Here is a 25,834-nt window from a genome sequence, read left to right on the forward strand (position 1 = left end):
CAATATACAGTATTCATTCAGTATTTATAGTTAAAACAGTTGTGGGTTGATTTGACAGTGCATTTGTCTTGCTTATTAAGGGGTGTTTCTCAGCTAACGGAAACCACATCTCATCACACACTGCATCCAAATATTGGTTCCAAGTGGGACACAATGAAAACACTTCTGTTGTTATTTTGATCTGCTCATGTAGTCTAGGAAAGACAGGTGCAAATGACACTTTAACAATATTCAGTTACTATAGTAAATGGTGCTGCTTTTTACTCTAAAACTGTTGTCCTTTACCCAGTCCTATGTGCACACACACACTCAAGGACTTTTTAAACAGAGATTTATTAATATGGTGCCCATTGTCTCTCCGATGACTTGTGGTAGATTGTGACTTTAGAAAAGATCATCTTTGCAATGCTCTTGCCCTCATGAGGAGAAAGTTTTGTGGTTTAACTTCCTTCCTAACACGCAGAGAGGTCAGGGATCTTTATTTATCAGACAGGAGAGATTACAGGCTTTGACATTCCACCAACCTTACAGTAAAATCTAACATGCCCACCCTGAGCCAAGGGCATACTGCTAATAGCTAGCTGAACATACTGTCTTGTTCCTGTTCAAATTTTATACCACACCGACAGTGTTTTCCTTAACATTTGCAATACATGCCCATTCATCCTCATTTGCCAATCTAATCCCAGCTAATTAAAACAAATGCTGACATAGGGCCGCTAGAATAATGCTGCAGCACAGTGCTTAATGCGTCCCGTTTTATTGTGATTAGAGCGGCGCCCAGTAGGGGAGAGCAGTCCGTGTGCTGTAAATACTTGTGTGAGGCAGTGAGTCGTACTTGTCAGGAGGGATTATGATTAGGTTTATTTCGCTTGCGTTGAGGCTTACGTTTGTCCGACCAACAGCTGAAGTATTTTGCTTTGTGACACGTGTACATCAGTGCTAAATCTGAAGCCCTTACCTTACCAGACGGCCTTAACTAAAACGCTCATGAATGTAGAGGCCCTAACGATGCAAAAAAAAAGTCCCAGGAGATGAGCAGATGGTGAAAATCCAACTGAACTGGACATTAGAGAAGTCACTCCCAGACTTTTACTTTTTTTCTGATTGAACTCCTTTCAGTTTTTCTGTGAATCTGATTAGTTTTAAGATGACATATGAAAGGGCGCAAAAATAATAGGAGACAACGTATCAGGTCACCAAAATCGATACACCATTTTACACTGGTTTCAGTTTTGCTGGATTTTAAAAGTTAGCGTCCTGATTTCCAAAAGAAGTAGATTTTCTTGTTTCAGTGCATGTAAAAAAAACAAGTTCTAGCAGGACCAATTCATACAGGTTCAAGAGGTGATGCATTAGGTCGCACACAGTCTACAGGTAGACTTTAAGACTTAAGTAAGACTTTAGACTTAAGTTTCAAGAAATTCAATTAGATAAAATATTAAATATTATTACACAAATTAACTTATTTTCACACCAACAAACGTGTTTACAAGACATATTCCAGCTTCCTCTGTAACTCGAGTCAAGTGATTTGGTTTTCTTTAACTGTACATCTCTCCACTGTATGTATACTGCGCCTCAGTGTGAATCATATAGATACAGAAACTGATGAGATGGCAAGGGCTTATTATTGTACAGTCAGTTCATTCTATAATTTACTTAAAAATCTTCTTCCATTAAGGGACTTGACCTCCAACATGAACACAGCATTCACACTGTATTACAGAGACGAAGGCTGCAACAGATCCAAAATCATTTAAGCATATTAAACTTTTTTTTTCTCCTAAAATTTAGTCTAAACAAAATATTTTGTATTTCAGTCTATTTCTGTCCTTTCAAAATTAGAGGAACGCTCCAAGAGCAGTCTGGAGCAGAGATGGAGTTGGTGGCAGGCTATAACGTCACCTGCTACACTGTTTTTCTATGAGAATGTGTCATTCCAGTCAACTGTCTTTTCTCTCAAACTCATTTTCTTCATCTGTTCTCCAGCACATCTTTTACAGGACGTAACACATTTTACACAAGTTACAAACCTTCCCTCGGCCTGCGCTGACTGTTTATGTTCAGCTGAGAGAGCACAGGTTTACTGTATACAGAGTATGATTATAAAGTCTAATGCAGCTGAAAGTGGTTATGAGCTACTCAAGGCTGGCTTTACTAAGCACTGACATACAGTAGTACTATCCAGAAGTGTAAGCACTGTGGTAGTCATTAATTAGATTTAAACCAGGAGTGTTAAACTTTTTAGGCCTTGCTGTTCAATGCTTGGTGGAGAAGAGCACACGTCTGTGTTTTTTTGTTAGCTATCTTTGTCACGCCATCGTCCATCTCCCTTGTAAGTCTGTAAATGTCTGCACCTTTCCTCGTCTTTTGGCTGGTTAGCTTTGAAATGTTAAAATCCTCATTCTGGTCTCGCCCTCTAAGGGACTTTGACTCTGTGAACTATGACAACAGCTGATGGGCTACTTTAAAAAAAAATCCAACTGCTCTTCCACCTGACTGAAAGTCACACAAAAGTCTACTTCCCACAGACTGCATACTGTGATCCCATCGTGTGTGGTGATTATCACCGATCCAGGCTTTACTCATAAAAACTATCTTTTCAAACAGAGCTTTTGGTCTTTTGCAGCTTCGAGTTCATGTTTTCTGTTGCAAGGGATTTTAATGCAGGTTGTTTGAACTGATTTCACTTTCCAACCAGTAGGCCTGAGTGATATCGACATAGTCAATGTGTAGGCGGTTGGTAATGAAGTTGGGTTTAGCGCACAACTCTGAAAAGTCCTCTCCCGCTTGGTCACCTTTGTCTTGTGCCACCATTAAAGCTTGACTGAGCGTGAGAGAGTAAAAGGGGCAGGGGGGGGGGCAGGGATTAACAGGAACCAGACTCCCAACCTCACCCTCGCTGGCTTGAATGAAAAATGATGTCACTTGAGCTGTTTTTTGCACCAATCACTTATCAGTAAGACTGATATCAGACACAGAGATGTCCTCAAAAGTCACACACACACACACACACACACACACACACACATACGATGACAGAATTAGATAGCAAATGTGTTTCATGGTATCATACGGGGCTATTCTATAATCGTGGTACCATTTACCTGCTGTTGTATACTTTAGGACCACTCGTCATTAGCATGGCACTGATGAAAAATCTTTTCCTTTTGCGTCTGTTTTTACCCATCATGCTATGAGGGGCTTAGGAGTTTGGCAATTATGTACATGACAAATCCTCAGGTGCCTTACAGTTTGATTCTCATAGGACTCTGTGAGTGAATGTTTCGGGTTTGGGGTACGTGAAAGGACTGCAACACCTCTTAATGTGCAGGTTTGTCCATAATATCATCACAAAGGGCTGGAAACTGGGCTGGGTCAGACTGCAGAATTTTAAAGTAATTTATATTTAAGTAATCTCAAACGTCCTACTGTAATAAACTTCAGCACAATACAGTCTAGAGGCTATAAAAGGAGGATTTGCTCACATTTGTTTTCCTCTTCTTTTTGAGTTTTTGGTTCAGATCACTTCGATGTTCTGCTATGATTCACCATGTCACGGTTCCATTTTTAGAATTGAATTTACATGTTATGACAGCGGATAAATCTCCAAGAGAATTGTGGAAAATCAGTGGATTTCTATGAGTGGCTACGAACACAACATCTGAGACGGCATGTCACTTCCATTTCAGCAACCATAAAAGATCATTTATCTAAAGGTCTTAATCTATTTTTTCCTCCTAGCTGTGATATTGTAATCTTGTGATTTTTTTTTTTTTTTTGCCTTCTTGGCATTTGCATCTACAAAATCTGGAGACTGACAAAACTTGACCAGCCAAAAAGTGCAATAGTGTTTTCATACAAAGACAGGCAGGCTCACCTACAGCTATTTACCTCACGATTTAGTGTTTTAGCAAACATGGTATATTAGAAGTAGATATAATCTCCACAGGAACACTTTGTCATGCCTGTGTACTATGCAGCAGTACTTCTGAGGGGCAGCAGAGCTTGCAGGCCCCGGTGCACATCACCTTTCATTTACAGAGCACTGGAAGCACGCCGTCCATCGTGCTACGCGCTAAAAACTTGTGCTGCCATCCGGTCATCCAGCACTCAATTCTATACAGCTCATTCACAATCATTTAGTTACGATTTACTACGAACTCGTCGGCTAACTTTCAGTAATGATCTCAAATGATTCGCATGGGTGTGATAAGCTCCTTTGCCAGGGTCACTCTTCCCTGTTAGGTCGCTACTCAAGACATCTGATGATGCTTCGCAGCACCATATTTTAGACTGACATCATATAATAGTCGTCCTGAAGATAAACCTCAGAGAAGTCTGCATAGGTGCTGAATCAACCAACTTCTCTCCTTGTACTTTTCCTGAATTTGCTTTTCTTTTTTGGTTTGTTCCGACAATCAGCACACACCAAAAGCATCAAATGCACACACGTACACACTACGACGGCAGTGTCATATTATACCCTTAAGACCGAGCCCTGAGTTTCCCCTTATACTGAGGATCTCTTTACAGTCTTTTCAAGCGAGACTCCACTCAGTTTTCACTGAAAGCTGTCCTCCTTGTTTCTGATACAGTTGCACTGCAAAGATGTCTTTCTATTGCTTGCTCTCTCTTCTCATAAATCACGTGACTTTCGATGACATAGATCAGAGTTTTGCCTGTTGTCACAAGACAAACAGCAGTCGAGTGAGGAAATTATGGACCACATTTGACGTCACGCTTGCTTGTGTTTCCGCTGGGCTGTATGAGAGCGTATCTGCTCCTCAAGCAATAAGCCTAATTTAGATGTTTGAGTTGGCTCTTCATTCTGGTCTTAAGACTTCTGACAAACCTAAATCTGAGCGATGTTACAGGACTGTTCAGGTGGTTGTTGAGCCGCTTAAAGAGACTGTTTGATATTTTGGGAAATATGTACATTTGCTCCCTTGATAAAAGTTAGAGAAGTCGATCTTCCCACTTTCTTCTTTCCATTAAATATGAAGCTACAGCCAGCATCTGGAAAGCTTATTTTAGCATAAAGACTCAAAACAGGAAGGAAACAGCTACAACCACATTTTAAAGCTCACAAATGAACACATTTCATCTTGTGTATTTAAGGTGAGGTGTGAAAATGAAAAGCCAAGACACTGGTTGTTTCCTGTTACTAGTCGTAATGGCTAAGCTAACACCTCCTGGCTTTAGCATAATCAACAGGGAAACAACGAGCCAAAATCAACCTAAAAACTCCTCTAAGGCTCAATAATTAGCAGGTTATAAATGTTTGTTTAATCTGTACAAAGAATGAAGTGCAAAAACTCTAAACTGTGCTTTTACAGGATTGTATAGAGGTCTTTTTCCTGGTCCAGGCAGCGACTTCCTGTTTCTCCAAGAGCCATTAGCGCAACTTAGCTTAGCTTAGCTTAGCTTATCTTAGCCAGAAAGAGTGAAAACTGAAAAGAGGGGGAACAGCATGTCTGGCACATAAAACAGACCAGCATGAGACAGCAAACTGACATTTTTACACACGGATTATTGTGCGGAATAACAAGATATAACAGGTTAATTAGGGAGCTTTACTTGTCACCAGGCCAGGCCTGTTTCCACTCTTTATGCTAGGCTAAGCTAACTATCTCCTGGCTGTAGCTTCATACATTCGGCACAGACATGAGACAGATAACAGTCTTTTTATCCCTCCAAGAAAGCAAACGTATTCCCCATAATATGAAAATATTCCTTTAAACAGGCGAACATGTTGCTGAGGTCACCTTAAATGAGGACTTTTAAGGCAACGTAGATGCTCACATATAGCATTTTCTCATACTTAATTTGCTTGATTTCAGTTAGTCCTCTCTTGATTTTACTGTAAATGTTTTGTCTTTATTTTACATGTGACTTCAGAGCCCTTCTACAGTGTTATGGTCCTGAGTCTATGTTAATCGGTCTATTCCACTCTAAGGGATAGTTTTTACTATTTTACAATGCTGCTCGTCTCTGCTCCAGCTCTTGGACATACAATCACAATTCAAACAGAATATACAGGCAATCTTGTCCACATTTTCATATATTTTGAATTGTGTGCTGCTGTGTAACTGGGAGGTTTCCACACCCGTGCTCTTCTTTACGTATCGGTGTTTTATGAGGGGAGAGAGCAGTCACAATTTTGTTTGCCTTTGGTGGAGAAATGTCTTGTGTTGTGGCTGTGGGTAGAAATAACAGAAGGCCTCTTCTGGGTTTTTGAATGTGACATGAGAAAAATTTGATAGCATAAAGGGTTTGTGGTTAGCTTAAAACTATTTTGAATTGTTAGATATATCAATAATGAGGATAAATATAATGCCAAATATTCAGTATTTGTACAGAAATATACATATATAAATATATAATATATGCCTAATTTAAATGGAACTATTTTCCGCTCTTGACCATGTTTTTGTTGTTTAACGTTCCTTTTGTCAACATTATTTTATAAGATTCAGATAGCATGCAGGATAGTGAAATGAATGTATTATTTAGTGTTTCATTGCTGTTCAGTATTACAGCATTCTACAGATCAGTTTGTGTTTGTAAGATTAATTTGAGCTGAATATTTCATTTCTAGATTTGTTTACCTATAAATGAACTGTAAACTTTCTTTTCTAAATGCAAGGTTTTGAAAATGGTTTCAACGATTTCTATCATTTTATTATTTCCCTGCTTTATCAATGTGGTTCAGTATATTTTGCCTCTTCTAAGTACTGCTATCAACCATCTGTTGTAAATAATTATGCAAATTAAACTTTTGGAAGAAAACAGCATGACGGTGAGAGAGAGCGCTTTTTGTCTGTGAGTACCGGGAGTTTGGAGAGGGTGCAGTGATGCAGCTGCTCCACAGTCATGTGGAGTTTTAGCTCACAGGCTATTTATGGGGAGATATTAGAAGCCAAATAAAGTGCTATTTAAAATCTCTGCATGTCTAATGATAATTAAAGTTGCAAGCAGCGTTGAAGGGCCCTCGCACCTTTGTGCATGTCGGGGTGTGCAGCGGCTTCGCCCTGTAGCCGGACACCGACTCTTCCCTGTGGCTCAGAATTTTCATGTATTTCGGACAGTGCATGAGTTACATGTCACTTCCTGTGTCCCCTATGCATCAATCAAATGATGATTGGCACAAAAGTCTTACTTCCTGTTGTCACTAGGTGGCGCAATGACTGTGGTCGCTAATTGGCATGTAGATGTCTTCAGGCCGTGAGTCTTATTAATCATGACAAGTTTGGAACAGATTGGATAATGTACACTGAAGATACAGCAATTTCCTGTTTCATGGCAAACACGGCGTCGCCACGGTGACAGCGTTTGACAAAACCTCAAAAGCTTCATAACTTTGCATCATCCATGTCTTGGGAATGTTTGGTCCGAATTTGAAGTGGCTGTGGTTAACCTGCTGAGAGAGAGACGTCTGAGAATAAAACATGCACTTCCTCCTGCCACAAGGTGGGCATGTACATGTCTTCAGAGCCGGACAGTCATCAAACAGTATAAATGTGGTGAAGATAGGACCTTGTACAGTGGAGTTACATCACTTTTAATGCTCATACGAAGGAAAATTTGCTATCGAAATTCGCCACGCCGCCATGGCGACACCTTTTGACGAAAACTCACAGTTTTCACTACGGACCAACATCAACGTCTTGAGGCTTTTCTGACCAAATTTGAAGTGGATCTGATCAACTGGCTGGTCTTGAGACATCATAGCATAAAACATAGCATTTCCTGTCGCCACCAGGTGGCGCCATGACTGTGAATGAATATTGACATGTAGACGTCTTCAGGGCGGGACTTTTATCAAACATGTCAAGTTTGGTGCTGATTGGATCATGTAGAGTCTAATTATTAACAACTTCCTGTTTCATGGCGAGACAGTGAAGTTTGACAGCTGGCCACGCCCCCACCATTAAAGTTTTGTAGAGACTTTTAATAACTTTTCATCGTTAATGTCTTTTCTACCAGCTGACCAAGTTTGAAGTGGATCGCTTCAACCCCCTTCGGACTAGTTCATTAATTTATGACCCCTGTAAATCGCCAAAAATGTACGGAAAATCCAATATGGCCGACTTCCTGTTGGGTTTAGGTCATCGCTCCAAGAGACTTTTTTGTACATCTTGAAGAGACACATGAACCCACCAAATGTTGTACATGTACATAAAACACAGTTTCGGATGCATTTCCTTACATTTCAATAGGGTCCTCAGGCCCTAATAATGCTAATAATTATTATTATTATAAAGGCAATTGCTTGCAATCCAACAGAGGTATTACAATATTATCTCTCAGTTACAATTGTGATGATTTACATAAATTCAGTGACCTAATTCATTACTAACTTGGAACACTTGGAACATTGATGAAGTAAAAACATGAACCACTATATTCCATGTCCCCCCCAGCCTGCTTTATGTCCCTGCGTTTAATTGAAAGCACATCCAACAAGTTTTAATTAAAGAAGTGGTCTTTATTACAGCAAAGAAGCCAAACATTACAGACAAGAATAATTATGAACCATGAATATCAATTCTATTCTCAGACTGGCCTCTCATCCAGACGCCTGCTTCATTCACTGCACTTCATGGCCAATACTTCAGATTTATTAGGGAGGAATTATGGGCATCCTGACAGGATAGCTAAGTCAGCTGACACTGTGTTCAGTTTTTGTTAGCACTCTCACCATTAGCTGCTTCACTTCTCTCTATCTGCATGCTATAGAGATCAGTGTTGTCCAGCATCATCACTGAAGACAAAAATAACATACTAATATCGCCTCTGGGGTTTTTTTCCCTTCTTTGGGTCGGACCAGAAATCTGGAAGAAGAAAAAATAATGATGCTCCACCAACAGAATAAAGTTCTGTAGTCAGTGGAAACTATAATCCTTTCTAAACAATATCTGTCAAAGTTTGAAGTTTGATCCTCCAGGAGTACAATCTCTGACTTTTTATCTACAACAGAACTCATGTTCTGACATTGCATCCATCATCTACATCTCTACTGTTCATCCAACAATAGAGCCTTTTAGAGTACTCATGATAGTCTATTTACAGTAACATCCTTAACAGTAGACCTGGGCTGCTCCTGTTCCAACCAAGTGGAACCTCTGGCAATTTATTTACAATAAAGTTTTGTTTTTGTTAACTATTCTGAATCGGCTTGTGCACAACTGGAACACATGTGGCATCTGGTAAAGCCTCGCAAAGAATCCGTGAAGCGCTCTGATTAATAAAACACACTGAATCATGGTCCAAAAGGTATTCAAAACATTGATCGTCCGTGAGAACGCATTCGACAAAGCCCTGGTTGCGATCTAAGATGCGGTCAGAACGCTTGTATCAACGAGGAAATTCAAATGATTAGGCACAATAAATGTTTGTTTGTTTTTTTTGTTTCACAGTCCTGCAATTTTCACTCACTAAGCCTGTTTGCACCACTGAGTCTGTGTGTATTCAGGGATAATGGTGAGCAGGATATGATGAAGAAGATAAACAGCTTATCCCGACTAAGACGTTAAGAGGGATAGGAGCTATTATCCCAAATACTCAGTGCATATAAATGCACTGATGTTCTACTGACCACAAACAGAGCAATGGAGCTTTTACACAAATAAACCACAGTAACATCACAGAGTTTCATTAAGTGAAAACAAGACAATACTACTGAATTCCACCTAAATACTGAAAAACTACTTCTAATGCTTTAATATACAGCTTCTATCAGGGGTTCTTAAACTTTTCTTCATGGACCCAAACTGAGCACACGTAGCCTCTTACCTCGGGACCCATTATGGGCTCATTAAATCATACGAACGCTCTCAGAGGAAACAAGCCTGCAGCCCATTTTGCGTCCCGACCCACAGTTTAAGAAACGCTGGTGGTAGAGTAAACATGGAATGAAGAATGATTGTTCTTACAAGCAATGCCAGTAAACAAACAATAAATACAAACAATGTGCTTTATCCATATAGACATATTTACACAGAGTCTTTGGCTTATGAATAAACATCAGCTACAAAATAATAATAAAAACAAAGAGAAAATTGTTGGCCACCAGTGCATGAAACAAATGAAGCCTGGGGTCAGTTCACTTCCAATTGCATTCAAAGCAGAAATGGAAACTATAATCCACCTGCTCATTAAAGAGCATTTCTTCTCAGTCAATAAGCTGCTTCCCTTCGTACACTCGATCTGTTCGCATTTGAGCTATGAAATAAAATATCCCATTTGTGAATTGGCTGAATTGAAAGTGCATTGGGCCCAGCCCTGAAACAAACATGATTACGCAAATGTCACATGGTAGAACGAAATCTGAAAAGTGTTCGGTTTTTACAATTTGGGGTACAGAGAAGACTTCCTCACTTCCACCTGGTAGATCAGTAAATGGTGCAACAGAAGCAACAATGATGCATAATCACACTGTTTTGAACGAATACATTTTAGAGAAAATCCTACACAACATTTTTCAAGTTGCTACTTCATGATATCAACAAAAAAAAATTTTAAAATCTAAACGCCTAATGCTCCCCATGTAAACTTTCTGTTTCACTGTTTTGTTTCAATGTCGGTCTTAACATTATTTGATCTAATTAGCAAACTGATATTGACATGTAGGTTATTATCTCTGTGTAGGTGTTGTGTTATCTGACTATCTACTGAATGTAACCAATGTAATAAGGGTTTAAGTATTTCATTACTTAATAAGGAGTTTACTGAAATGACCAGAAAAATTACATGAAGATGCTGCTGATGTATGTAGTAGAAAATAGAAGCATTCACAGAGTTTGGCCAGGCTGTAACTTTAAGTTTCTTGTTCTTGGCTGCAAATATTCAAACATCACCATGATGAGCAGCTCAACACTGTTAAGTTACTCAGAAATCAGCATGAGAGCGTGTGGAATGCGGGGCCACTGAAAACTTGGAGCTGCACTTATTTAAAAGCTGTGGTTTGCAGCTTGCAAAGAGGGGAAGGGAGACATCTACAGTGCACATTGAGAACTGCAGCTGGAACAGCATGAGGCATCAAGTCCGTGGGAGGCTAAACATTGAAGCGGGGCCTGAAACATACAGGGGCCCGCTGGCACTCAAAAAGCTGTACAATAAGCATAGAGGAGTAAACGGAGTAACACCCCCCCCCCTCTGTTGCGCTCCCACCAGCTCCTTCTGTTAACGGTCGGAGCTTTTCCCTTTGTTTTGGAGACTTTACAACACTGGACAAGCTGCTGATTTCGCTTGTGCCATTTGTAGGGACGCAAAATGGGTGCTACAGAGCGGCCACCACAGAGGGGAGTCAGGACCAAGCGAAAGCAAAGGATCAAGCACGCGGGAAGTGAAAAGGTGTTCTGCTCCTCCTCACTTCCTCCTCCTCACTTCCTCCTCCTCCTCTCCTCTTCTGTGTTTAGGAGGACTCGATGAACTCCAGTGCTAGGTCGTAGGAGAACCGATACTGTTCCTGTAGACGAAAAACAAAGACAGATACACTCAGCGCACATCTGGGTGGTCACATGTGCATATTTTGGATCAAGCTTGTTTTACTTTGGAAATACCAAAACAAGTCGAAATAATCTTGTTTTCTCAATTTTGTTAATATTGTTCATGCAATTAAATACTGTTTGTAGCACTTTACATAGCTGTGCTCTCAGCTGCTTTTATAGTCATTTTGAGAAGGTGGTTGTCCATTGTTTTGTTTTTTTTACACCAGTGCGGCCTATTGTTGCCATGGAAACGACCAAGCCACCTCCTTTGATTAAGAGTCACATCCTCCTGCCTTTGAAGCAGGGCCTAAACAATGGCTGCTAGGTGGAACTTCCTCATAGAGCGTGGAGATCTTCACATGTTTTTATTACACAGCTTTGTTGAATACTGGATTCTGATTGGTCAATTTTATGGTCTGTTATTTCTGTATAGCAGACCGTTGTGATAATGTCCAGGAAGATGGTTACTGCATCACCCTGACTGGCTGTACATTATCCCATACTTACAATCTACCTTTTACTTCACTCATACTTGCATATGTTGCCTTTAATCATATGTTGTTGTTTTTTTTATTTCAGGTATCTTTGATACTTTAATTTTTAACTTTTTAACTTTTATCAGTTGTGTAATTATGCGATTCGGTTTTTAGTTTTCTGTTCTTTTTTTCCTATAATCCATCTTATGTCAGTCTCCTGGTGGACTGTGGAAACACCAGGGACAACAATGGAAATGAGCCCAGGACTTTGTCAGACCAAAGCAAATCAAACATTTGGGTCCTCATCTCCCTCTGTTGCTCACTGCCACAGCCCCTCCTCTTTAACTCACCGGGGTATCCACCATGTTAGGTTTGCTGTTCCTCAGGGTCTTTACGGCGTGGAAGACATCGACCACACTCTGTCTCTTGACCATCTCGCACACGATGCTGCTAGCACAGAAAACTCCACAGCGCCCACCTCCATTTCTGTAAACACACAGGCAGTGATGCAGAGATATGAGACCAAATGTGCTATTCAATATTATTTTTCTAGTTTTACCACCTGTCGCGATGTCGATGGCACTGATTTTGGCACAAATCATCTTGTCAGTAAATGAAGGACTTCATGAGACAAGAAGACATTTGGCTGAGGATAAATGTGTGACTGAGTTTAATGAGTCATTAGCACTTTTTTTATAATAATCACCAAATGGTACCAAGATTACTGGTCCTATCATTCCTCAAGTGAATAGAAGTCACTGCTAGATGCAGTCTTAACAAACATGTTGGGCAGATTGGACAGAATTTTTATTCACTTGAACAAATCAGCTATCATTGAATCAACAGAACGCTCATGTTCCTTACAGAGCTGCTGGTTGCTTTTTACAAACACACTCCCGCTAAATGGAGGAGGGAGCTAAAGAGTGTGTGAGGGTTTGTAGCTTTGCTGTGTACTCACAGGCAGTGCACGATGGTTCTTCCCTCTCCCTCCTCTCCCTCACGCTGCCACTGGTCAACCTGCAGGATCAGTTTGAGGAAGGAGCGCTTGGAGGCAGGGACTTCTCTATGTGATGCCCACCCCAGGTACTGGAACTGACGAACCATCAGGTAGCCTTCCTGAGGCTGAAACATCAAACAGCACACACATTTTAAATCACACATTAAACCACAGAAACCATAAGATAACAACAATATAAACAATATAAATGTACTAACCCTGGTGAGGTTGCAGACTCTGAAGAGTCTACTAATAATATCACAGTCCATTGAACAGGACATACATTCCACCTGGACCGGACCGTAGCGCAACATGCCCTCCTCTGGCCAGTACTGGGGACAACCCTGAGCACAAACAGTTCCAGTATTTAGATACAGTATGTAGACAGAACCTGAGATAAACTACAGTACAACATTCAATTAGTTATTTTCCTATACATTATGTGGTTTAAGGAGGGACAGTTTTCCACCCTGGCAGAATACCCTTGTATTCTGCTCATATGTGCTGATTTTGTGTCAAGTTGAAGTTGAGGCTCGACTGACATTTCAAGCCAATATTAGCCTGTTAATACAAATTTGCAGTAGCTGCAAGACAGGATTATCTTCTTCAGTTTCTTTCTGTTCACAGACTGGAGTTAAATTACACCTTTATTTGCTACAACTGACTGTAGAAGTCACTCCAGTGTGTGTTCTATTTAACAGCTTTAGGAGTGGCACAGTGTAGAACATTCAAACATCCAATGAGCTTAACATGCTGCCTATATTAAAGGACGATGCCTGTATTAGTATCAGTTTTATTAGTTTTATCAGTAATCCTTGGCTCTGACTGTTTCACGCATCACATAATGGTTTGTTTTCCTCCCTTCAGTGCTTACAGTGTAGCTGTATCTTATTTAATTATGTCTGTGTATCAGATTACACGTGTGTGTACAGTAAAGTTTAAAAAGTTACACTACTATATCTATTGATGTTGAGGGTGGAAGTTTTATGTATCAGCAAACAACAACAGATCCTTGACATTATAAAAATGATCGAGTTATGAAACTAAGGCAAACAATTACCTGGGCCAAGTCAATCTCATTCAGCATCACCAAACTGGTACATCCATAGTCGTAAACCAGACGCCAGAAGTCTTTGACTGTATTAGGCAAAGGGTGCTGGGTAACGATGAATGCAGCAGGCTGTCTGTAGCTCTGCGGGAAGCAGATAACAAAAAGAATGTCAGTAATTTGATACGTACAGTGTTGTCATTTTGTCCACTTAACTTAAATGTTTTTTTTTTTTAAAACATCTGTCTCTCTCTTTCAAACATACACACACATCGAAACACAAACAGCAGAGCAGAGAGGGACAATTTGTGGGACAGCAAACAACACAGGTGATGTTTGGTCACATGATCATGCAGTGGGCCTATCAAATGTGAGGGTGGGGAACATGCATCGCATAGACAAATACACCGTACTGACAGTACATCTACATCTACATCTACCAGGGCCAGTTAACCTTGTGTTCAGTTTAAGTTCACAGTAGAAATGTCTCCAATGGTAAATTTGTTAGTCACAAAACAAGAGGGAAAATCAGCCAAAACACTCAAAGTTTCTACTGCCATAAAGAACTGACTGAACTGAAAGTGAACTGAGCCCAGCTCATCCTGAATGAACATGTGCAGCCAAATGTGTGACATGGGTGTGAATGACTTTGGTGGCTTGTGATCATGAGGAGAATCTACTGTGGGCGTCGAGGTCAGGTTTAGGACTGAGGGTGTGAATGGCTTTGCTAAACATAAACCTGGAGGCAGAACGACACTGAAGCCATGAAACAAATCCAGTATTGGAGATTTTAAGTAAAATCCCATTACCTGGAACACTTCTGACAGCTTGGTTAGAGAGAGGCCAAAGGTAAGTAACTAAACTTTGAATGGAAACTTTAAAAAATTTGACTGAATTCAGTTTTACAGCTATTGCAGTATTTTTGTCCTCCAACGGCTTTGTTGGAGAGAAGCCAGGTTTCTTTCCCCACCATGCATGTATTACATCTTATGTTTCAACCATTATTATAGACTCACATACTGTGTCTACAGCCCACCTCTTACTACATTTCCCTGACTCCAATGTAAAAGTTCAACGAGAACAGACCTGCTAATAAACATTAAATAGTAACTATGTCTGACAATGAGCAGATATTGCTCTCTTACCTTAAATTTCTACCTACTTAATGGCTTTGTTTTTCAAGCCATGGTACCTGGACAACGTGTTGAGAATGTCAACTGTTGCAGTGTAAACAATGTCCTGCAACAATGAGATTGGGTGGTGGCCAGAGAAGCTAGTGGTCTTTTCAGAACCTGGATTTGTCTCTAGCCTTCTGCTGCTAAAACCACAAACACAGCATCACACAAACAGGGAGGGGAGTCTGTGTGTGTGTGTGTGTGTGTGTGTGTGTGTGTGCACATGTGTGTGTGTGTGTGCACATGTGTGTGTGTGTGTACATGTGTGTGTGTGTGTAAGGGAGTGAGTGCTGTCTGTTTTAACATATGTGCAGAAATATTTGAATGTTAATGTACAGTATGTGTCTCTCTTTATCATCATTTGTGTATAACCACTTAAAAGTATCATTTTCAACATTTATGTGGTTGCAGTTTGGGACAACATGACAACATTTTTTGTTATGTATTTATTTATTTTTTACTTTTTCACATTGCATATATATGCAAATTGTGTTAAAAGCAACACATCTGCAAGTCTAACAGGCTATTTCTACATGCTCCCATCCAAAAAAGAACACACAGAGTGTGAAATGTCCCAAACTACTCTTGCTTGATGTGTTGAAAATAACACAGCCTGACTGTGCTGTACGTGCATGTGAGTGTGTTTTACACTTACATCCATCAGAGCAGCGTTGATGTAGTTGCTGCTCTCTCCATCTATTGTAATGAGGAAGGGAAGGCATCTATCAGGAGGAAGGCCATCCATAAAGCGGTTCTTATCTTGGTTTCTAGGCAACAATGCGATGCTGCAGTCTTCAGGCTGAGGCTGAGGAGTCACCGAATTTAACGTCTGGACAAAGAGAAAGATGTGTTACATAAGTTAGAGCATCAGCAGAGTTTTTAGGTTCCTAACATGCTCTACCGTCCTGTGCAAAGTTAGGATTCAGAGGTCTGAAAGTACACAAAGCAGGTTTTAAAGATCTGAGAAATTAGCTCTAACAGCCTTAATATGAAGAGGGGCATGTGTTGTTAGGCCTAACGGTGCGTATCGCTGAGTCTAAACAGAGACTTTGCTTAGAAGCATATTACACAGGGCACCTTTAAGTGCAGCTGCACAGATCAGGCTCTCTTGTAAATATAAAAACTGCAATAATTAAGTTGTTTTGAGATGTTTTCTGACTGTTGCTTCTAGTTTGGAGCAAAAGGATAAAATTAAATCTGAGGGTTGAGAATTTGAGAAAGCAAGGAGTGGATGCAGAAGCTGATCATTTCTTTAAAATGCAGCTAAATATTCTGCTTAGATGCTTGTGGCACAATCATTCAGAAGCTCAAAAACTGTGCCAGGACATTTGCTGAAACTACTTTTGTTTGCAAAATATTGAGCATAAGGATGAACGGCAGAGAAGGGGATTATGCTGCATGAGTGTCTTGAGACATTTCTATTGACATTTTGATATTTGTTTTGTTTTGTCTTCTTCTTGACGGCAAACCTCTTAGAGACACACTGTAAAAAATGAGATTTTGAAGGGCGTACAGATTTAAGGGCTGAAGATACAGATAGCAATCAGGTTTACCTGGAACTCATCCTTCAGATGTGACGAGTTGGTCTGTGAGTCGATGCGGATCAGCTCATAAAAAGCGGCTTTGAACTCGCACACTGGTATGGCTGTTTCTCCACATAGACAAGCCTCTAGTATGGCATCATGGATGAATATGTACTGCTCCTGAAGACAAACAAGTCAAGACATGCATATCATCTTTATACATACACACGTTCACTTGGTGATTAAAAGCAAATAAAATGATAGAATACAAAAATACAAAAATACATAAATACAACACACAACGCGTCACATGGAACACAAACAGCTGCGATACCAAAAGACAGTGAGCATGCTGACGCTGTGAGTCAATGATGGCTGATGGGAGATGGAGCAATGATTGAGATGAGATGATAAAGTTTTGATCCACTTCTCAGGAAATTCTATTTTTGGATCTTTCAAACAAATGGCTGTGAGTGTGCTTTGTTATCTAATGGATGACATAAACTGTTGGAGAGCAGTGGGTACATTAAGAAAGCAACAAAGTTTGTCTCTGTGTTTAGAAAGGTCACTCCTGCTTGGACATGTCTGACTGACATTGTAAATTCTGGACAGTATTTACCTATTAAGTAACCATGTACATGCTTTGAAGGGCTTATAAGAAACAACTGGAAAAAAACACTGTTACTTCCATGTAAGCATGAACATGTTTGTATCTGTGTCTGTATTTGCTTGGACTTTCATTTCTTCAGTAAATGTTTACTGAGGATCTCTGGTGGGGGACAGAGGAGCTTCATCGAAAGTGCAACATGCATTGCTGCCTGCAGTATACACGGTGTAATTCTTGAGCCATCCATTGGATGGCGCCAAAGTAAGATATTTTCAAATCCCAGAAAAAGTGGCTTTCAATGAATAATCTAGTCTTTGTCCAGGTCATGGTCATTTTCTTACAGAAATACATTAAAGTCTATGTTTAGCGTGTTTATGTAATGAGATGACATGTTTATGAATGGGTGGCAGATCGACAGCTTGACATAGTCACTTCAGCCTGGACCATGCTGACGGCTGAGTCTCACACCGAGGAATTATCTAGTACATTCTAAGATATTCTAAGATGTGGATGCAGATGGAGGATGGGTAATGCAGTCACCTCAGTCTGTACCATGTTGATCCTCCTAGAGCGCAGAGCCTTCACACAGTTGTAGATGTCGACCACTCCTTCTCTCTCCGCCATGTCCAACATGATGTCAATGACTATGAAACAGCCTGTGCGTCCTGCTCCGGCACTGCACAGAGAAGCATAGAGAGACATGATTCCTTATGTCCATCATTGAGAGAGAAAAGCAGAGAGCTTTTTGGCTGATTCAATTATGACTATGAGTGTATATTTCAGATATAAGGGTGCTTATTAATCACATGTGGTGATATTATAAAGCCATTAAGTGTATATAGGTCAGCATGTATTTTCTTACCTGCAGTGAACCACAATTGGCCCAGCAGAGGGTGGATTGGAGATTTTCACCCTGCGGATGAAGGAAAGTAGTCCCGTGGCGTGATATGGAACCCCGTGATCAGGCCAGCCTGTGAAGTGGAACTGCTTGACTTCCCGCACCTCGTTGAAACCACGCTGAGTAAAGACAAAAGGCATATTTAGATTACATTTCACGGTACCTGATGAGTTCACATTCAATACGCATGTTCCCTCACTGAATATGACTCATGACATGTTGACCGGTTCATTAATGTGGAGCTCCCTGAAGCCAAATCTTTTTATTACTTGAATCAATTAGAATTTAAAATTGTAAATGATGCTACACACTGCAAAATGATTCAATAAAAAAAATGTCACTTACCCTCTCCAGTGTAAATGTGCGAACCACGTATTCAGCAAGAGGTTCGACCTCCACAAAAGTCACCTTGAAGTCTCCGTACACCTCTGCATCATCTGGCCAATACTTATAGCACTTGACCTATTGAAAATAAAAGATTTGCGTTAGATCAAAGTGTTACTGACTAAAAATAACACATTTTGCTTGTTTTTCTGACTTGAAATCCTTTTTTAATCTGACCATCCAATTGTCAAAGGGCCAAGAGCGACAACTGAGTACAGAAGAGAAGAAAAGAGCAACCTACCCTTCCAACCTCCACCAGATTGGTTACCATGACGATGCAGGCTGACTGTTCCTGCCACACCATCCTCCAGAAGTCATACACTGTCTCATGGACAGGACCTACGCACACAAAGACACATATTGAGTACGTCTGTTTACTATGTGTAATGAAAACTGTCTTATCTGTAACATTGTGTATAGCAGCTGTTATGTGTTTGACAGTGTTGCACTTACCCTGAGTAGCAATGTAGTGACTTGGTCTCTGGTAACCCTGAAAACACAGCATGATAACACATACTTATAAACATATTCATAAAAAGTGCATGTATCCCAGTACTACACTACAGTTTTCTAAAATAATCCGTCTGCCTGCTTTTAAGACAAAAGTAACATTATGGAGCAGCTCCAAGAATGATTTAGTAAAGTTAACAGAAATAGTTTGACAATATAATAAATGTAACTGTCATTTTTGGACTGTATGGTGAGTTGCACTGTATATTATGTGTATTCCAGACTAAGAAAGATTTGCTATCTCATCAAGGTGGTGGGATTACTCTCAATACTCGTTCCTGACATCTCTGAATTATTAAAACAATGTAAGTAAGGCCCTGCCAAAACCTATAGATGACTCTGCATTAACGTCTGTCACCTTTATAACAGCTGTCATGTGCAAAAAGCTATTACAACCACTGACTGGGATATCCTAATGGCAATAAGATAAAAACAGGTGCTATGCATAAGCAAATTTACAGCACACAGCGGGATGTAGACTGGTGGAGGGGCAAGGTGGAGTGATACATTTCATGCAGCGGAGGCCCCGGCAACTCAAAATGTATGGCCAATGTGACTCGATGCATGTATAGTAATGACCGGTGTATGAATGGTTGTAGTAAAGGTGTAAAAGTTGAAGGGCATGAATGGAAGAATCCACAGTGATACTTACATCCCTGTACAGCCAAATCTATAGGCCAAGCCACAGGCAGAAAGAACGTGTGGAAGAAAGAAAGAATCAAGAAAGAAAGAAATTAAGAAAGGAAGGAAGGAAGGAAGAAAGAAAGCACAACAATGTCAGTGAGTGTCAATCAGAAAAAAGAAAAGTTGCATTGACATAATGGGAGCTTGAACAGGACATGCAGAAAAAAACATGGTCTAAAAGTGAATAAGACTGAATAGAAAGGACACGTAATGATGCTGTTCGACCACCTCACAGTGAAAACACAATGTGGCCTCTAGCCAAAACACTCAAAACACAATTTATGTAAAATCCAAATTATATGACAGCCGTAGTCATAGTAGTGCTAGACTATGAGTGTCCACTCTATTCATTCTAATTCGAGCTTCATGTGAGTGGTAGCATGCATGTGATAGATTTAATGGTAGGTAATGATAACAGAGAAGGTGATGCTATAAGCAGTACTAGCACTTAAAAAAGAACAATGTAAGATGCCAGCATGCAGATGATTGTTGTAGAGGTGACAGCAGAGTGGAGAGGTGGAGAGGAAAAAAGATGGATGGAGGGGTGGGTGGATGATTGGATGGACAGATGGATGAATGTGTATTTCTGGAGTGATAGGTGAATGGAAAGACAAATGATACATAAAACTGGGAGGTGGAAAATGAAGGGTATGTACATAAAATGGATGAACGGACCAGTTACAAGATGAATGTACTGAAGGCTAAATGCAGTGACATTAAGGATCAATACCATCCTCGTGTCTGTACAAAAATGTGAAGCTGGCACCAGCAGACACTAGGGCGGTATCAATCTTCTCATGTAACTCTTGACAGGAGAGCAAATAAATGTATTTCCTAAAATGTCAAACTACTTAATTTAGACAGATTACGAAGAAATAACATCTCTCTTTGTATTGCTCTTAGTCGTCCCTATAAAGCTGAATAAGATGATTAATTATGCATGTTATGTAATTCTTATAGAGAGACTTATAGAGGACTCTTATATTGTCACTTAAATTTGCTGCATCAGGATATTATGATAAATTCTGAATGGATGCAAATATAAAAACATGGATAGACAGGAGAAGGACAGCAGAACTGACACCTGAGAGAGACACATGTACTGTATGTATGATGTGTTTTTGGGGGTGGCTGAATGTGTAAAATGGCACGATGGATGACTAGTAGACGCAATAAAGGTATAGAGGCCTGACATACGAGCGAGGGAGTGTGGTTTCGTTGGTTTCGTTGGGAGCCAATAGTAGCATTCGATGCGTTTCCACTTACATCGATGTAGTTGGCGTTGATGTAGTCGGAGGAGGGGTCGTCTTCTATGGGCTGGAGAATAACCCTTGAATGGTCATCTAGAGAGAGAAGCAAGAATACGGTGTTGGGGAGATCAACAGAGAGAGATAAAAACAAGGGAAGGGACAGTGACAAAGAGAGGACAGCAGAAAGAAAGAGTATTTGTATTAGGGCAGAAAATGGCACTGATGTGGTTCATCTTCTTATAGTGATTGAAGGTATCTTCATTGTCAATTCGATACTATCAGACTACACCCACACAGTACTGATAGCACAGACTTTGACTCATGTGTCAAACTATTCAGAAATAATACTAAAACTTGTTCTTTTAGCATTGTTTCTTTTTCTGAAATTTTCTGAGGAAAAAGACACAACAGTTAGAAAAAAATAAACATGGAGTTCCTGGAGTTTAATGTTCTTAGGCTCTATAGAGGTTTGCTAAATATCACAACACAGACACATGAAATAACCGTACGTGATCGATATACAGTACAGTAACTTTGTCAACACATTTGTAAAATTGCACCACAAGATGGTAAAGTTCCAACATTTTCAGACAGGTATGCAACATAAAAAAACATATAAATTAGAGCCTCCTTACATGCTATAATATTCCCATAGCGGTTCTTGGTACGGTTCTGCTCCTTCTTGGCCACATCCCAGGAGGCCGACTGGCCCTCGAAGAAGCTCTGTATCACCAACAACAGACAAAACAATAGGAAAGGAAATTACATGTCATGTAACCTTAAAAAGGGCAGTCCTGTTGGATAACTCCGAGCAGAAAGGTGTACATGAATGATGGTTTTGCTCTAGAGCTTTTAGTCTACGGGTACCATACAAAGGTTTCTAGCTCTTTGACTGTTAAGTCAATAAGGGAGAAAGTACTCTAACTAACTTAAAGAGGCAATTTGAACTTAATCGTCATTTTATCATTTTAATGTAAAGCCAGAACACCAAATAAAGCTTCATTGATTTTCATAATAGACTTCGTGCTGTTCTCTACATTAAAATGTGTGCACAATAAATTTCAGACATCCTAATGCACTGTGCTGTCAACTCCTCCAATACGTCATCAGAAATATCCTTGTCAGTGTTAACATAACTGCATCTGCTAGTAATAAATCTGCTTTTGCTTCTGTAACCAACCAGGCTACTAACCCTACAGTCACTGCTACTAGAACTATTAAGAAAAGTGCCGGTGATAATAATCTTACTTCATACTCCTCCTTAAAGCCGTAGCTGTCAGATGTTTTCATGAGGTTGATGTGCTGCAGCAGGTCGGCCACCCTGATGGCAGGGTGGAGCTGTCCTGTCTGATAAGGAGATTCAGTTCCTTCACAGTGGTACCGAGGAACATCCAGAAGTCTGCTGTTCTCTGCTGCAGAGGCACTGTGGTTCTCATCTACAAGAAGAGAAGAAATCCCTGCTTAATTAAGTCACAAATTAACCAAAATTGCACTGCATTTGTCAGTGCCGTTAATATGACCCTAAAAGCACTGTTTTATACTGTCCACAAAAAGGCAGGTCTGAGTGATGAATCACGCAGTAAATGGATTTCCAAGGCTTTTTGTAAGTTATGGTAGGCTGGATAAAAACATGAACATATACTGATTACTGTCTGGAAAAGAACACTGTATATAAAAGCAACACCACAATGACTTTTTTGTCTTCCAAAAACTAGGGCTAGCGGCTGGCTTTAAACTCTTACCGCAAGAAAATACAGCTTTTTCCTCAAAACCAAACAAACCATTAGTCACTTTGTTTTCTCTGCCTATACTCACCTGTGATTGGAACTACACGTCGAAGCAGCAGAAAAAGAAAAGAGCAAAAAGGTTTAATCAGACTGCAGGATAAAAGGATTTGTTAGTGAGACTCCAAACATGAACTAAAGGTTACTTTTGCTTGACGAGGACTTCAAAGATGTGTACATCATGGACGTCCAAAAAATAGTAGATGTTGATCTCACAAAGCAGTGGAGCATCACCAAAAAATGGTTGTTGAACATTAAGTGCAATTTACTATATCTATAGCAACACTTAGCAGCAGCACACACCAACTTAAAATGAGCTGTAAAGTCTGCCACAATGCCCTCCAGGGGTATCATTAGCTGCTATTTACAGCTATATGCTTCAAACATATATTTCCCTCTACTATTCCAAGCTTGCTACACCTTCTGTACCAGCTGCAGTGGTTGAAGTCAGTGGTTTCATTCAATATTTGTAAAATAACCACATTAACATATTACAGCGCCACAGATGAACGATCAGCTGCTTCATAATACAGAAAGGCTGCAGGTTTAATTATCTCTTATGAGTATAGCATCTATGATATGATCAACTTTGCATTTTGGAAGCTTTTACACTGGGCTATGATTTCAGCAGCAGCTAATTATGAGGTCATATTGTTGCAGAAGCTCCAGGTGAATGTTTCTGTGCTGTGGGGGATCTTGTGAGTTGGCAGTAGCAATGCACAGACTGACAGGTTGTATAATGGAGTAGCTTGGGGTTGCAGCAGAACCGACTGATTTCATCTTCACCACTGTTTATTAACTGACACTGTTTATTTCATCCAACTGATGCTTTTCTCTGCTCTGAGGACATGTTAGCTCATTACTGATTGTTAAAGGTTTGTTAAGCCCTCATCAGGCCAATTAACAGTAAACTTGACCCGACAGTGCCTCTTAATTTGCTACTTCCTGCAACTTCTTCCCACTGTGATGTGATTGGCCAAGACAGATTGTAACTGCAGCCTTCACTCCAAATTAGAGGCTATGGAACAGTTAATTAACACCACAATTGGTGGCGCTGTGGATTGTGGACCCCTTTGGGGTATGTTAGAACTCCACATCATGCTGTAGTGTCAACACCAGACTAAACTAAAGATAAATGCAATGCAGTGTAACATTGGAGCTAACATCCAACTTGGCAAAAGTTACAGCTTTCCCGATTCAGACTGGGGCATCAGCACAAAAACAAGCCTAGGGAATAACACAGATGGGAGACACTCAAGCAGACTTCCAGATCTAGTGCACAGAAACACTTCCGCCAAACACACAGGGCTGTAGGCACTGAGATGTTCACTGTCACTTGTATCACAGATTTAATCATCAGTCGTTTTGCACTGGCAATGTGACAAATTGTCTTCCTCCTTTAAAGCCTCAGATTCTGTCGTTTTTGGACAGGAAATGGCATGCTTTAAAAACACAGAGCTGTGGACATAATGAGGTCTCTAAGGGAGAATGATGATAATTACTGTGAATATCAATAACTCTCAGTAGGAAACAGAAACCATGGCCGGGATTGGAAATGACTGAACCGAGGGAAAACACAGTGCGACAGATGAAGTGCTTGGCTGTTGGAGTTTTTAGTACCAGTCATGTTTTACACAGAGAGTTGGCACAAGTTGGCTGCATCTTTAGATTGCGTTTTGAACTGAATCCAAGCATTTATTTTATATTTTTTCTTACTTTGTCTTTCATGTTTTTCATTTCATTCCTTTAAGTGCTTGTTGAATGTATAGATCCCTATCAGTGGATCCCTTTCCCTATCTAGAATAGACAACTTTAGCCAGCACTTCTAAAATGTAAATGAGATGCAAGGTCATGGTACTGAAACTTCAGTCAAGCCAAACAATCCACCCACATAAACAGACAGTATTTGCCAAAGGTCAGGGTACATAACACTGCAGGATGTAATGGAAACTTTGACCATGTCTGATACTTTAACTGGGCATCACAAAGACATACAAACAGAGCTACAAGCACAGGGGGAGGATGACGGGTGATCTAATGTGGGAAGTGGCGGTAAATTTGACATATCCAACCATGCCAGAAGTCTCACCTAGCACAGCAGTAGGAACCAGAGGATCGTTGGGCACTGCAGGAGGAAACACGGTGAAGAAATGTTCTAAATTTCAGCGTTGCTCAAACATAGACGAGGACCAAAAAGTGATAAGTGAGCATGGGGAAAATTCCCGCTCACAAGAAAAACAGAGGAGAGGAGCGGAGTATGACTTAAACATGAGTGAAAAAGTTACGTCTTAAGGATCATCTATCTCGGCAAAACCATCCCACAACTTTTGCTGTTCTCAATGTGGTCTGTTAAAGCCAATAGTATTTAAGTGGAGGCAGAAATAATTTGAAAGTATTTCTTTTCAACAGATGATGAGCAGTTCCCTCGTTCACATGTCAGACATGAATGTGAACCGTTTCTACACCCTGTATTCGTTGCCAGTGTTCAAACTGTAAAACTGATTGGGATGAATTGATTCTTGAGTTGTTAATTCTACAGCTGAACAAGACGAGAACATTACTTAGAACATTAATAGGCATTTTGATCATCGATTAATAATTCCAGTCCTGTTTTTGAAAAAGAAAAGGCAGACCAAACGTAGAAGAGATATGAGAATACTTTGATGTGTTAGAATGGAAACGACAAAACAAAGATTAGATTTTAAGTTCACTTATTGACAGGGCTTTGTGTTTTTAAGATTGTCCATGATTAATCCTGTTAAAGATTATTTAACTGTTAACCTACATCTGTTGTTGTAGTTGTGAGAGTCCATGAATGTCACAGCCATGGGATCTTCTCCATGCAGAGTGCTCTGGTCTGCATAGCTGCGATCCATGGCATTCACCATGTGAGTCATTTCCTGCCGTGTCGTTCCGATGGCGTCTTTACGTTTTTTAGCCAGTTTCCTGTCAGGGGCAAAGACAGACACAGTCAAGCATCATATAAACAAACAAACAAAC

At 40.2% G+C, this 25,834-nt stretch overlaps 1 protein-coding gene across 2 annotated transcripts in view; it reads right to left on the reverse strand.

Annotated features, from left to right (window-relative positions):
* Window positions 1-10,820: 10,820 nt before the first annotated feature.
* ptprk (protein tyrosine phosphatase receptor type K) overlaps window positions 10,821-25,834 on the reverse strand; it is a 103,997-nt gene continuing 88,983 nt past the window's right edge. Inside the window, exons 21-36 of one of the 2 annotated variants that reach the window (XM_070849927.1) lie at window positions 25,620-25,780; window positions 22,299-22,486; window positions 21,686-21,773; window positions 21,067-21,143; window positions 19,060-19,096; window positions 18,848-18,945; window positions 18,568-18,684; window positions 18,187-18,341; window positions 17,865-18,000; window positions 16,748-16,897; window positions 15,850-16,023; window positions 14,032-14,163; window positions 13,190-13,315; window positions 12,933-13,096; window positions 12,325-12,460; window positions 10,821-11,476 (exon numbers count right to left, since the gene is read on the reverse strand). In XM_070849927.1, the coding sequence (XP_070706028.1) occupies window positions 11,423-11,476; window positions 12,325-12,460; window positions 12,933-13,096; window positions 13,190-13,315; window positions 14,032-14,163; window positions 15,850-16,023; window positions 16,748-16,897; window positions 17,865-18,000; window positions 18,187-18,341; window positions 18,568-18,684; window positions 18,848-18,945; window positions 19,060-19,096; window positions 21,067-21,143; window positions 21,686-21,773; window positions 22,299-22,486; window positions 25,620-25,780 (1,993 nt within the window). In that variant the 3' untranslated portion in view covers window positions 10,821-11,422. Of the gene's footprint in view, window positions 11,477-12,324; window positions 12,461-12,932; window positions 13,316-14,031; window positions 14,164-15,849; window positions 16,024-16,747; window positions 16,898-17,864; window positions 18,001-18,186; window positions 18,342-18,567; window positions 18,685-18,847; window positions 18,946-19,059; window positions 19,097-21,066; window positions 21,144-21,685; window positions 21,774-22,298; window positions 22,487-25,619; window positions 25,781-25,834 lie in introns of both variants that reach the window. The other variant, XM_070849926.1, reaches the window with a different exon arrangement.

The sequence above is a fragment of the Pempheris klunzingeri genome, chromosome 18, assembly GCF_042242105.1.
Source record: "Pempheris klunzingeri isolate RE-2024b chromosome 18, fPemKlu1.hap1, whole genome shotgun sequence".
NCBI lineage: Eukaryota > Metazoa > Chordata > Actinopteri > Acropomatiformes > Pempheridae > Pempheris > Pempheris klunzingeri.